The following is a 14,418-nucleotide window of genomic DNA, read 5'->3' on the forward strand; positions in this document are numbered from 1 at the left end:
AAATTGTCGATCGGAATGGAAAGACAAGAATATTTCTTTGAATATCCGAGGCCAACCAGGAGTTAACGAAACTCGTGGCTTTTTGTCAAAGGAACGTTTCATGGTGATGGCGATACGTCGAGAATATCGACCTTTTTCTCGAATGCAAACGCCCCTCAAACGCGCCGATTTGATGGAAGAAAACCACGTCGGCTGGTTGGATCGAATTGGATCGAAGAACGCGTCGATCTCGATGGATGCTCGCTCGCTCGAAAGGGAAGCTGTGGCAAAAACGGCGACGATAGGTGCGCACGAGGGACAGGATCACCCAGTGATCTAGTTGAAAAAAGGAAGAATCGCGAGAGGAAAGAGAAACAGAGGGAGAGAAAGAGAGAGAGAGAGAAATGTACGGAGTCGTGGGGAATTCAATCGCTCCCCACGACCATTTGTCCACACCTGCTGTTCGTCGAACCAGCCAATTGTCGGCGGGGTGGAGGAGTGGCAGGTTCGAGGCAAAAACGTTGCATCTCTAATGAGTTCTCATTGACGATGCAACGTTTTTGCACGTCGCTGCGTTCGAGGTAACACGCTGTTCCGAGAATGATTCCCGATGGCTACGCGTTGCGACGGGAAACAGGATCGATGCTGAATCGTGGCGTTGATGGATCGCGGGAAGGATGACTAAGATCCAGCAAGTGATCGCGGTTGTTCGTATTTTTTTACCATCCGTTTTTACCGTTCGAGTGAAACCGGAAGATGTATCGATTGATCAGATGTTGCAACAACCCTTGTGAGAAGGTTAATAGAAATTCTGAATCAAGTGCGATGCGCTTGATTAGAATTCGATACAGGTGTCTATTAAGGTAGTTGAATGCACAGAATGAAAATCGACGTAACAGAGATCCAATTCAGGAAGTGACGAATGTTAATTCTGTATTCCGATAGTTGTTTGTCAGTGAAATTAAAATTGATCAAACACGGAAGAAATAGAAGATTCTGACGCACACAGATATTACAGGTTCGAGTTTATATCTCTCTTTGTAATAGTGTTGGATATAATAGTACAGAACATACATAATTCAATTATGTAATAATTTTGTCCGGGTATAATTTCGAGGATTAACAGCTCTTAGAGTACTCTCTCTACTGACTTTCTTACCACGGATTTTGTGTTTTAGTCGACGAGATTGTGATCTTAGCTGTCTAGCTCTTGAACACAGTGTAATTAACTCGGTTGTATGATCTTAGACTAATTTTTAGAAGAAACAATCTTGAGTATATTGCCTATCTTATTGATGACTAGGTAATCACCCAACAATGACCTTATAAAAAATGTAGTAATTGATCTGGAATATCAGCGAAACGAGTAATCTAGCAAACTAAGAGATACGAAGATTGTCAAAATCAGATTGTCAGCATTTGATCGTTCATTGAAACAGGCCTCTATAGATTTAGCATTGAGTACGCGAATAACGAAAAAAGATAGCAAATAAAATCGATTTATTTCTCCAACCATTAATCTGAACCAATTTTAATTCAACATTGGTACAGGGCCAAATGAAGTAGATAAATTTACCGACGTAACACTGTGTATTTTCCTACGAACTTGACCTTGAGTTTCACGTGACGTAACCCTGATGCAGGTGAAAGTGGTCTCTGCCTGCTTGCCTTTTGAAATGATTTCTGATGCAGCAACGGCATCATGGCCACAGGGCAGAGATGACTAATCGGTCCCCGATCGAATCTGTCAGTCGACCACGTTCGATCTATCGTTGACCGTGAATAGCAGGCGCGGTCAGGGATAGTCTGCGTATATACGTAATTCGAAACCGGCTTGACGTAAACGGAAGAGAACGTATACGATATCCCCGAAGAAAGCATGGCTCTTGTGATGGAGAAGAGTGGCCGCACTGGGACGACCCGAGTGCCGTCGAAGAACGAATATGGTGTGCCAGGTCCATGGGAAAGCACCCTGGGGCCCTCGACTTGCCTGATGCCAGAGGTGAGCATTATGAGGTAAGACTATTCTCTCCTCGAAGGGAAAGGGAGGACAAAGATAGGTTCGATGTCCTGGCGGAGCCTGGCTTGTTCATTCAGAGATTGCCTGGTTGGGTTAGTCATAGCGGTGGTTTGGAAAAAGAAGATTAAGGAGAGATTCGATCGGGCTGATGGTCGACGAAGAATTAATTCTATCCTTGCGTGTTTGTGTAAGTTGAATGTTGGGCAAAATTCAACCGTGAGAAACTTTTCTTTTGTATCTTGTTGTTTTTCGACAATGTTATTTATCCGATGTGCCTTGAAAATTTATCAGAAGGTGTTTAGTTTGGTTATCTGGATAGATCGCTTTGTCGGATAGTATTTTTTTAATTTTATGTTAATACTACCTTTATTACTATTTTTTATATAAATAATTGTAACGTAAATAATAAGTAACAATTATTTATTGAATTTTTTTAACTCATTATGATCCAAATATAGTGCAACTGTAATGTTTTTCTTTAGAAGCAGCTATTCTCAGAACTGCTATTTGTACGCTTTTCTTACGATATCTAAAAATTTTTATAGTGACGTTAATACAATTTTTAATCAAAAAATCACCGTAATCGTATAATCGCGTATTACCGATATTATTCTATCTTTTTAAATGAACGCGTGAAGAATGGAAAGTCTGATCGAAGAAAGTCAGCGTTCTTCCTCGTGAGGACTTCCTTTTCGTGTCATCTCACGTACACTTGTTCCCCGCCAAATGAGTTACGTTCCGACGCGTTGAGCGTGTACATGCAGTTGGTTGAAGCAAGACGGAAGGGAAGATAAAAGTCTTGTGGAGCGAGTGGGTTCTTTTGTGAAAAAATTTTCCTAGTGGATTCGCTCAAAAACTTACCAGAATTGGATTGCGATGCCAGTAGAACAGCCAAGCAGAGTATAATCCCGGGTCGACAAGGCCCGGCGTTCAAGGCCGACATGTCGGCAGTCTTTTTCCGTTTCCTGAAACCACGAAAGAAGTATTGTTAGCTACATCTGTTCTATTCGGGTGTTTAACTTCTTGAATAACGTTTCTTATTCTTTTTGATATTCTTTATACTACGAAGCATAAGTTTGAAACTTAAGTTTAATTCGAAAATATATAACGAAAGTTGAATATATTTTTCTATAAAGTTTGATTGTTTTAATTCGAACGAAGAAATTTTTCTTTCATTTCTTTTTTATTGCTATTATTTTATATATTATTTTTATTATTTTTATTTCATTGAATTTTTTTTATTCTTTAGAATATAAATTTATTACGTTTGAAAGTTTACTATATATCTGATAAAATATACAGCTAAAAATGCCACAATCTTTATTCTATATATAAGCATAAAATAATTATTTCATAAATTGTATGACTTACATTCAAAATTATAGAGAGTTATCACAAAGCACACGTAAATAATATAGAATTAAAAAAACAGGGAAAACTATGAATATTAGAAAGTAAAGAATTAGTACATTCATGAATTTCTCAAATTTATGATATTTAAAGACCATTATTTTCTCGCATTACACAATCCAAAAGTGTACGTGTACTACTGTTCGAACCAATGGATTACTCAACATCCTTAAACATTTCTTTTCACGGCATGTCTATAAAGAAGATGCTGTCATTCTTCCAATTTCTTTCAAGCATTCAGTGAAGAGCGATTTCCGTAAACAGACGTCGGTTAGAAGTATTATACCTTGGCACATTGGTCGATCGCGTTTCTTCGTTCTTATGAACTCGACCGTGTACCAACAGCCAAATGTAATAAGCCATTGTTCGTTTTTCTCCGCTGAATGTTAAGGTCATATTTATCCTGTCACGTGGCATTCTAGTGTAACTGTCGTCCAGTGACAGCTGGACGTGCTTGGAAGCGAGCCAATCGCATACCTTCGCACTTCGACCGGCTAGTTCTCGCGATACATCGGCGTGGTATGCAGATCAGGCTGACGGATGAATAAGCACGCGTATTTCGGTGTCAGCCGAGACGTGAAAATTCACGAACACGAGGAACGACTTGTATGTTGCCAGTGAAACCGATTCACATTACTAAATACCAAGTCCCTTTCACGTGTGTACGTGGGGCGTGAATTTACGAGATGTGGGTGCGTGGGAATGCGTGTTTGGATTCGCGTGATTTCCGGCTGTCTTTTCACGGTGATGTGTGCAGGAATTTCTTGTGAAATTCAAGGGCAAGTTCAAGGATAACCATGAAAAATCGGGAGTGCATTGAAATCAAAATCGATTCAATAAAAAAATAAGAAATTGTAGAAGATATAGTACTTGGGTGTCCGAATGACGTAGTACAGTGTTTCGTATGAATTTTAATTGCTTGAATTTCGTTAGAGATGACGTAGATAATGGAAAAATTTTACGAGAAAAATATCAAATTTGAAATTAAAGATGAAGATCCGGTGATGTACTAAAGTCGAAGAATTTGTCGTGGAGCTGTTGAGATTCGCATAATATTCAGCAAAAGTCTGACCAAATTTATGCGTTTGGGTAAAACATAAGTTTTGAACAATTTACATACTGTTAACTGGTTAAAGTTTAACAAATTCAAGGATAAAGATGAGAATTTAACGATATACTGGAATCGAAGAATATGTTAACGAAATATTGGAACTCGTTTGATGTGTTTTGCAGATCTTTGCGCTGCGAAAGATACAAAAATAAAGATACGAAATCGATAATATCGTAGCTGAATAATCTATAAAAATTTACATTGCGAATTAATTGCGAAGATTTAGCAAGAGGTCAGAGAAGATTCAGTATTTCATCATCCGGAGTCAACGAACGACGAATGTGATAAGAGCCGGCATGAAGAACGAATTACGTATGTTAGGAACGCGTTTCACAGGACTAACCATTTAAAGAGAGAAAAAAGAGGAAAAGAGAGAGGGATCGAAGGGAGAACGAAGCAAGAGAGAAGGAACAAAAGGAAGAATTGACAGGAAGAGAAGGTGGACTTTGGTGAAGCCGGCGCATACCAGTTGCGACAGCGGCTTAATACAAAGGGCCACCGAGATAAAAGAGCGTGGGTAGTTTCTCTTTTTAAGTCTTCGACTTCATCTTTTCTCGTCGTCTACGTACTCCCTCCGCTGGAATTTCATTGTTGATCGAACGAGCGAGACAGAGAAAAATAAAGGATGGAAGCGAGGAAGGAACGCGACTCGTGACACCTAAGCTCGTGCCTGCTCGTTAACGACGCTGTAAATTACATCTTGCAAGTATCGTAATGAATCCTCGTCGTTGCTGGATGGATTTCCTCTAATCTTTTTTTTCCCTTGCATATGCAACGAACGACCGAGGGAGTCAACCGTCAGAGGCTAGATGCGAAAATCCTGGTTCCTCACGAGCCGGCAAAAGCTGCGTGTCATTGCGTATTCAGGATACGGCCCATTGAACCAAGGAATTCGGTGAATGGGTATGAACATGCATTGACGAGCGTCTCGATCCCTTGCCGAAGTATTCATCGGTGAATAAATGCAGACGCACTGTCGAGTGTTGAAGTGGAAGGGGGTTAGGCTTTTGCGGTTTGTATTGAGTGGTTGTCGATGAAAATTCAACAGTTGGACAAATGTATTGTGACAGAACTTCTTTAACAAGTGCATAGTCCGTTGACCCATATGTGGTTCAGTGTACTCTTTACTCTACCTTTCTCTAAATGAGCATCAACATTTTAATAACGTTATGAGAAACTCAATAATTGATTCTTATGAATGTTATATGTAAATATTTATAGATTTTGTTGAATCGTGAATATGTTAATATTATACAGTTTTGTAGTTGACGCAGAAATTTGGCTATCGGATTTTCAATGAATAATCGATTGACAGAAGCGTGAAAGCAGGGATCATACAAATTATTTCAGTAATGCTTACAACCCTTCGGCGTACGCGTACACAAAGAAAAGGAGGAATTGTTTGACACGTCGCAACGATATGTATGCTAACCACCGAAATTCCGTAAAATTAAAAGGGCCGCCACTTTCTACTCGCGCCTATTTTCTTCGAAATTCAATGAATTCACGTCCCATTGTCCTATTATCGCATTCTTAGCTAAACGTGCTCGTATGTTTGTTAACACAGACGACAAGGTAGACGCCGTTACGCTCTAGCAGGCTAGAAACGGCACGCCCACACGATGACACGTCGTGAATGAAAATGCGAGCGCACACCTCGTTTCACCGGCCGATCGTTCTTTCTCTTTCATAGCATCGTTCCCCTTTTTCCCCACTGTCTTGTCTACTTCCCTTTCGTCGTAAGATCGACATTCGCGTCGATTCACCCTCATTCGTCGCGAGTCGCGTTACTTTCCTTCTTGCAGGACCCGGTTGCAGCCACACTCGCCGAACCGCGACTAATTTCACTTACGCTCTCGATACGGCCGTGCTGCAACCGAAAACCCGATTTCACGAAGCGATACGGATACAGATGAGTACCTGACAACTAAATAAGCGTAATCACGTTCCAATAGTGAGAAGCAAGTGATTTTTTAAATAGGATCGCTGATGGAATTAGCGAGTCATGGGCAATTATTCGAATTAGGATCACTAGATCAGGTTCTTTAAGAAGTCATTCACTATATGTGGAACATTATTGAATGGAGCTCCATACGGGAGCTCCTCATTAGGAGTTTGAAATTTTCTTTCATTACATTTTTTGTTGTTTCTAAATAACGCATCGTTAGCTGTATAATTAGTCTCTTGTGAATGTGCCAGATTTTAATGTTACAATAATTTCTTATGATTCAAAAATGGAATTTTGAAGTTCGTGCTCCTCGTAAGTAACATATTGTTCGCTGTAATTTACTGACACATACAGCATTTACTGATACAGCAAACAATAAGATTATATCACTTCCGTATAAAAAGCGTATTCATTACGCTAATTCAAATTCGATAATAAGTAGAGTGTCGATAGTAAGAGCAATAAATGCTCTTCTAAAGTAGGAGAATTCTCTTATCGAGCTGATAGAAACTGTGGTTCGATAAGGCGCCCAAGTACAGATAAATTTGAGGCTAACCAGGAAATTTAGAAGTAGATCGAGAGGGCACGGAGAGGACAGTTAGAAACCGCAGTTAGAAACAACAGGCTGATAACGATCAAGGAATGATCTCCTCTATCCCGGATAACAGCTGTTCGCGCGATAATTGCAACAACATAGGAGTTTGGTTTGAGTATAAGGTGCAGGTAGATGCACCCACAGGTCCGGTGAAATGGGGTGCCTGGTGCCAGAGGTTCCGTTAGAGCCCGGAGGCTGCGTTCGTTCACCATTACCGTGGAACGCGGAATATGATTACCTTCACCTGGGAACAAACTGTTCGTATCCCCTCCGGTGCGGAGACCGTGGGCGAAGTTTCCACCACGGAACCCGTGTCCCGGTTAGCCGTTGATACTCGACGATGTATCGTGATTAGGTAAAGACTGGACCTCCGCACGATTTCCGACGTTCCAGGCCGTGAGATTGAGATCATGCGGTCTGACTCTAAGTCTGCGTTATATTAGGTTCGTGCATAGGAAATATCATCTCTGAAGTTTGATTTTATAACACGCGTATCATTTATTAAATTTAGTCGAGTGTTAATTAAGGTATTGCACATTGATCCATACGTTGCGTAAAATTTCGTCAATTATTTTTGGATAGTTTTAATTTTGGAAGCAAAAGTGATCTTTTTTGTTCTGGAAAGGTATCGTTCTCCGACAGAAGTTCCGAAACCGTGAACAATAGAGCGGAATATGTTGCCAAAAGTTGTCTTTTTGTAACTCGAAGATCGTCACAGTCTTAACACGCGGATATTGTAACTTTGAGCAGAATCTAATAAAAGACATTAAATATTCACCATTCTGTACACCAGCAATAGCGAACAAATGCGAATATAGAAATGTTTTCTTGTACGAACACAGCAAGATTCTTCAATCAGTAATTTAATTGAGTGAATTGTTCAAGATCACATTGGTTCACGCTTGAACTTATAACTCACAATTAATTTGACCTAAGTCAACTTCCTCGATTACAATCGGCAACGAGCATAACCTTAATACCTCATGAAATTCAGAGATCATAGATTTCGGAATATGACAACAAATCAGATCAAATACGGCATCGTTTACACGTACAGTTAATTCGATTTCGTTATGTTGTATGCGTTGTATGTTATGCAAATGGACTCGCATGCGTGCAACGAGCGAGATCGCGACATTGGAACTGGTCCCAGTTCGAGAAGCGCGCGATAAAACGTTCCTTACCGTTCTTATCTATTAATTGAAACGTTTTCAATAATTTACGTTCGATAATTTTTCGAGAACCAGAAGAGCTTCTCTTTACTTTTGTCCATTCCTGTTTTATGGCTACCGAAGTTTTTTTTAATCGTGATGACTTGGTTAGAATGGGTTATTTTTGTTAACTTGTTATCGGTAGTGTGCGCATAACGGTGATATTTCGTATAAAGTGCTGGAAGAAGTGGACGTGGCACGGTGACACGATACGAGGTTCTTACTTCCGACATGGTAATACCCTGAATGAGTATCGGGCCGATCGAGCAATGACTAACGGACCTGTCCGCCTCTCCTAAAAGGCAGACTGGCCCGTTGAAACGATGCTTCATCTTCTTAGAGGGACAACATGATGATTCGACGTCCAAAAGCTCGATAATTGACAGGCCAGGCTCGTCGGTTATCTCGAATCCTACGCGGTAACTGGTTGTCCTGCTTTGGCTATAAAGTGTCCTTGGGAACCTGTTCGAATCATGTGTGCTTCCCACATTAATCAAACCATAGTCGAGATTATTATGTCTCTTGACAAATGGTTATTTGCAAGGTACAAGAGTTTGGAGCCAGTTCTGGTATTCTCGGTTTATGAACGAAAATAAAATAGGAAATTACGTAGTATGCTATTTCTGGCTTTCAATAGGTTTCTTAGATTTCGCCTCTATCGTTTTTTCATTTTTCAATGCAGCAATATTTGATAAAAATGGTAAGCAACAAGTTCTACACGTTACAGAATTGTCTAATTTGAAATTCTCGCAATTTTTTAGCTGTTGAGGATTAAATGCGAATTCTGAATCGAATCGTCTAAACGACAGCGTCAAATACAGGTTAATAATCTATCCATTCGCTGTCATGCGTGTTAATTTAAAATGCGTAAAAGCTCAAACATCCATTAAAAGATCTTAGAATAACGGTAGTGTATATATAGACAAAATAATCTGTGGACATACACAGCTCGAAAATATTATAATTCTAAACCATACAAGAGTACCGTACGAGACAAAGCTAACATTACAAATTAATTTTTCAAGGTTCACTGCACATCGCGGCCAAAGGTTAAAGAGACACGAGGTTTAACGTGGTCGCTAGGAAAAAGTAATTTTATGGCTAATACCGGAGGAAGTTTCAAAGAAGCAGGCAACAAGCTCCGTGCCGCTGTATCTGATACAAGAATCCTGGTCGAGCCGGTAACCGGGAGTGGACCGAATGCAAAAGCGGCTGCGTCGTGATCTGCACGTTTCAGTTTATGGGCGCAAACGGGTTCAAAGATCAGGGATCTGTCTTTCTCTATTTCTCTTTGAGGGCGTGAAGGTGAACACTCGGTCAAGTCGAAGCTAGTAAATGACGTTATGTAAATTGTCAGGTATACTGTAAACTTCCGTGACTCTGCTACCATTAGCAGGGACTCTGCACCAGGCATTAGCACTGGACTCTTCCAATAGACGCCTCTAATCTTCCCTATTCGCGGGTGTTATTTGCGCTATTAATTATGAAAATTCCCTTTTTGCAGCGATCTCCGTTCATTTCGTTCCTGTTACTTGTCGCGTGTTTAGGAGGAAGGTTTGGTCTGGAGAAAATTCCCTGTCTCGTCTCACCCCTGCAAGCCATCTCGTTTCCGCATGCCGCGAGTACTGAACAGTTGCAGACTGGTCCCGGAGGCTTCTCGACAGGTTGACGGCGAGCGGCTCGTTACGCGATCATCGGCGGGCAATCTGAACTCGAAAGGAGCCGTACACTGCAGGGAGCTGCGTACGGCCCTTGCTGTTCGATACAAACGAGGATTCGTAGCTAGCAGTGGCTTCTGCGTACCACTGATCGTCCGATCCCCACGTAAAGGATATTACATTGGCTATGTGCCTCTCAAAGTTCGCGTAATATTCAATTTTCCATCATCGATGAATATACGACTGGTCTCTCCGACACAAAGAAGCATCAAGCGACGAGATCGTCCGTCCGATTCATCAACGTTATTGTAAAACGTAGAATCATCCGACTGCTGGCATGAAACGGCACAAATTGCACGCAACGAAGAAAAGTCAGTCTGAGAACGCGGGTTCCTCGCAGAAAGGTTCAGCAAAGCACGATATCCGTACGGCGGATATTACGCCGGAGAAATCATTAGCACGGGGCTAAGCTGTGGCTAAGAGCGGAGGCAAGCTTCGGCTTGGCCGTGTTTAGAGCTCCGCGAGGCGATTATATTGCGGGTTAAGGGGCTATCGGGTATTCATTACGCCTAATGACCTCTCGAAGCGGCGAGTGCTTTTGGGCACGATGAAACGATGGAACGTGAGGCGGCAGCGGCACGGTCGGAGAAGGCACTCTCGGAACAACGGGGTTCGATTACTCAGGGCCTCGACGTTCACACGAGGGTGCTCGAGCAACAGGTCGGCATCATGTACACGGGCCTCTATTTATAGATCTACCTGAGCTAGAATTACGTGGGGTCGAGGATAAGCCTGCCGACTCCTCGTCTTCACCTGAATCCACGACGAGGTTGTTGCGAGGCTCTCGTCGCTACCCTTCTTCGGCCATATTTGGTTCGTTCGCACCGGCAAATCGCGTTTCACTCGGTGATTCTTAGGAATTCGCCCCGACCGATCAACCGGTTCTACTCCTTTTTCGCATTTTTTTATTCCACCCTCCCGGGTTTTTCCCCATCTTCTATCTCGCCATGGACTTCCAGAAATTTATCGGTTCCATGGAACTTCGTTGTGCGAATTTCGCAGAATTTTGGCTACGTAACCGTCTAGTAATGCGAGACCCTATAAACCACGATGAAGAAAAGATTACCTGGTCCATTAGCGTTCCTTACCCTTAGGATTCTTGATAATTATACGTTTTGGATGTAAATTTTTAAGGCAAATAACATCGTCTGTTTTTATCGATGTTAATAATACATTTTCAGATAAGTATTTTCGTTTCTAGGAATATTTCAAGAATTTTTCCACTTTAACTACGTAAGTCCCAAAAAATATACTTTGAACAAATCATACGAATCAAGTAATTTTGGATACCGTGTAATATCAATTCAGTAGTCTTTCGGATAACATCGTTTAAGTAGAAAAAAGACATTTCATCACCAAATTACCAATCGATATCGAACACGAAACGAGTAGAATGGATTCGTTGCAGGATACGCGAATCGAGGCACGGGAAGATTCCTTCACTGGTCGGACAGTCTAATCGTTTTCGACGTAATAACCTCGAACTACTATCATTCCGTTTTTCGAAGACGACGCGAAACCATTGGAGCATGTCGTAAGAGAGTCTTGGAGGAGCGCATCAGGCTATTCAAAGTCCCCCCTCCCCATTTATCTTGCCCATCCTATGGAGTTGTGCGTCGCGATTGAAACGTCCCCTCTGTGTCGATCGATCGTTCGATCGCTCAGCAGCACGTAATAACGAGTATTACCGCAAGATGCGGCGATTCCCCTGGTATTATAATATCTTGTCGAAAGATCGCATCGGGGCTGGATGCCTGCAACCTCGATAGGTATCTCTCTTTTTCTCTCCTCTCCCATCTCTCGATTCATCCCCTGTGATGCCTCGTCACGGAACGCGCGGCTACGCTCACGTTTAACGCGATGCATCGAAATACTTCTTTTCGTACTGTAATGTTACTGTTATTATTTAAGCCGCGGTGTACATTCATTACTGTGATTATTAAATTTGAGCAATTTGCCGGTGGTACACGCCGCGCATCGTAAAATGGATACGCGTTAAGAGGCGCGCGCAGATACGCTCACTCACCGCGCGTTCATTTTCGTTAAACGAAAGGGAAATTATTTCGGCGTACGTGTTCTTGTATTACGCTAGACCGGAGTTGCTCGAGCGGAACGCTGCCTGCGCGAAGAGGAAGATTACGAAAATTGAACCGAATTGATGAGGAATTTCGACTTAACTAGCGGATATGTTTCTGGTGAAGCGCACGAGGTAACGAGACGAACAAATCGATTGACATTTATGTTCCATGTCGGAGAAGATTGAGCGTAACGAAGGATCATGGAGGCAACGAGTGTTTGAAAATTGAAGTTTTACAGATACGTTTTTGTTGAGTAGGGAACAACTCCAATTATAGAGGTCAGCGAATACCATAATAAAGAAGATATTGATCAGTATCACGATCAATATGCTATCAATGAATACTGCATAAGAAACATACTATTCTGTCGTATGTTGTTACTAAAATGTGTGCTAAATTACTCACTAATTGCGAGAAAATGTTTCAGTTTAAAGGCTACACATTAGGATGGAACGATCACACCGCTATAATTCTCACTGTTCTGTATGCTTAATTAATTATTCATATATGAACGTTATATCATAGAAAAAAAAAAAAATACCGAAAGAATTTAACACGGTGTACCTGAAAGATCTAGGAAGTCACCGTTCCTGTAAGGATCGCAAAGTTTTATCGTTATATACGAACGCAGCACGAAGTTGCTATGCGAAACAACTTTACGCCAGCGTACAATTAAGTTGATATTATTACCGCGCACACATAACTCGGCCGTAAGTTACTCGCATTCTTCGCATCCTGCCTCCGTATATCTCCCTTATATATCTGGAAAAAGTAATAAAGGCCTAATCCCATCTTCAACGCCAGACGTTATTCTTCTTCCTCGTTTACGATTCCATCTTCTTGAAAGTCGTGTTTTCCCTCGGCAGAGATCGTGGTAAAATTCATGCAAAACGACGAAACAATTTCCGTTTCGTCTATCGCGATGTTCTCTCAAGACTCGTGTTATTTTCTTTTTCCGTTCGCAGCTCGTCTTTTTTTTATAGCGGAAGTCGCTCCTTATCTAATTTCTCCTTCGTAGTCCCTGTCTTCCCCTTTCGGCGAAGACTTCCTGCTTTTTGGTCTGGCGTTTGTACAATCCGTTAACGTCTCTGCCACGAACACACTTTTCATCCTTTTCCTTTGCCCGAGCTTCGTTATCGACAGAGTTCCTTTGACTCAGCTTCCTCTTCCCCGTCATTCGTCGTTAGTCACCCTGTCAGCTTTCCACTTCTCTATCTGTGTATCGTTCTACGTAGCGTGTATAACGAAGAACACAGAGAGGCGAAACCACCGAAGAGAGAGGGAATTTAGAAGCCGCGATAAAAGCGAGGGTCCCTTCTTTGTTTGACGAGAGCCTTTTTCCACAGGCGTCTTTCACGTTCCCATGCGAGATGCCTCTCCATCCTTCGTGGTGGCAGCCTGGACGGGGCAAACTCACCGAGCTGTCTGAGTTTCCGGCGCGAGAAGTGCCCAGAGCTCGTGTAAACACGAACAACGCCCGTTCGTATACGGCCCCGGCTAGGGAATGCAACGACTTCTTCACGGATAATCCATAAGTGGCTGCGGCCCCTTGTCCGTGTGCCGTTGTTGTTGTTGCTGCTGTTACGCCAGTGTCTATTGCGTTGCAGTTCTCCCGGGATCTCGTGGCACGCATCCGCGAACGCGCTCCGCTTTATTCGCGCAACGTCTTGTCGTAATTTCAGAGGATTCTTCCCCGGTCGGTCGATCGTGCCTCTCCCTGTAATTTTAGATTTCCCCCTCGAGCCGTTTCCCGGATGACTACGATCCGAGACGCTGGTAATTGTAAAATTAATTTTACCACAAAGTGAAGCAAAGCCGTGGAAAAACAGGTTCCCGCGACTCTCTGGTTGACGTCTCCTCTCCATCCTGTCTTCCCTTTTCCTTCGGTTACCACTTTTTACGATATATTTCTCTACCGGCTCCTCCCTCCTAAAGGACTAGTAATCCAATTATGGACATTTTTTTGTCAAGTTGCGCGTGGTCCGCATAATACGAGGCGCGATATTAGAGCTACGTAAGTAAATAGCATTGAAACACTGATCGGGAGAGCCGATCAAAGAGGCAATTTGCACGAAATTAAAGTGGCAACGATCCACGTATAGAGAAGAGGTATCGAGCGAGGGAGGGCTAATCGGGGCTAGGTAATCGGCGAGGAAGATGATTGGTGGCAGATGTGTAGCCCTGTGTCGCGATCGCGATCATGGACAGGAATGCTCATCCAAGTCTCTCCCTACGTTCTCTTTCTCTTTCTTCCTTTTTCATGATCTCTTTTGCTCTGTTTGAGCTGGACGCGCGCCCTTCCTCATTATTTCTCTGTTCCTCTTTAACCCTGTGATCGGAAAGATCAG

General features: G+C 42.3%; 1 protein-coding gene across 1 annotated transcript in view; it reads right to left on the reverse strand.

Annotated features, from left to right (window-relative positions):
- LOC117213152 (titin) overlaps positions 1-14,418 on the reverse strand; it is a 58,957-nt gene that overhangs the window by 22,415 nt on the left and 22,124 nt on the right. Inside the window, exon 2 of the mRNA XM_033458503.1 lies at positions 2,861-2,964. Coding sequence (XP_033314394.1) covers positions 2,861-2,942 — 82 coding nt within the window. The 5' untranslated portion in view covers positions 2,943-2,964. The remainder of the gene's footprint in view (positions 1-2,860; positions 2,965-14,418) is intronic.

This window comes from Bombus bifarius, unplaced genomic scaffold (genome assembly GCF_011952205.1).
Source record: "Bombus bifarius isolate JDL3187 unplaced genomic scaffold, Bbif_JDL3187 scf7180000008504, whole genome shotgun sequence".
In the NCBI taxonomy this organism is placed as follows: Eukaryota; Metazoa; Arthropoda; class Insecta; order Hymenoptera; family Apidae; genus Bombus; species Bombus bifarius.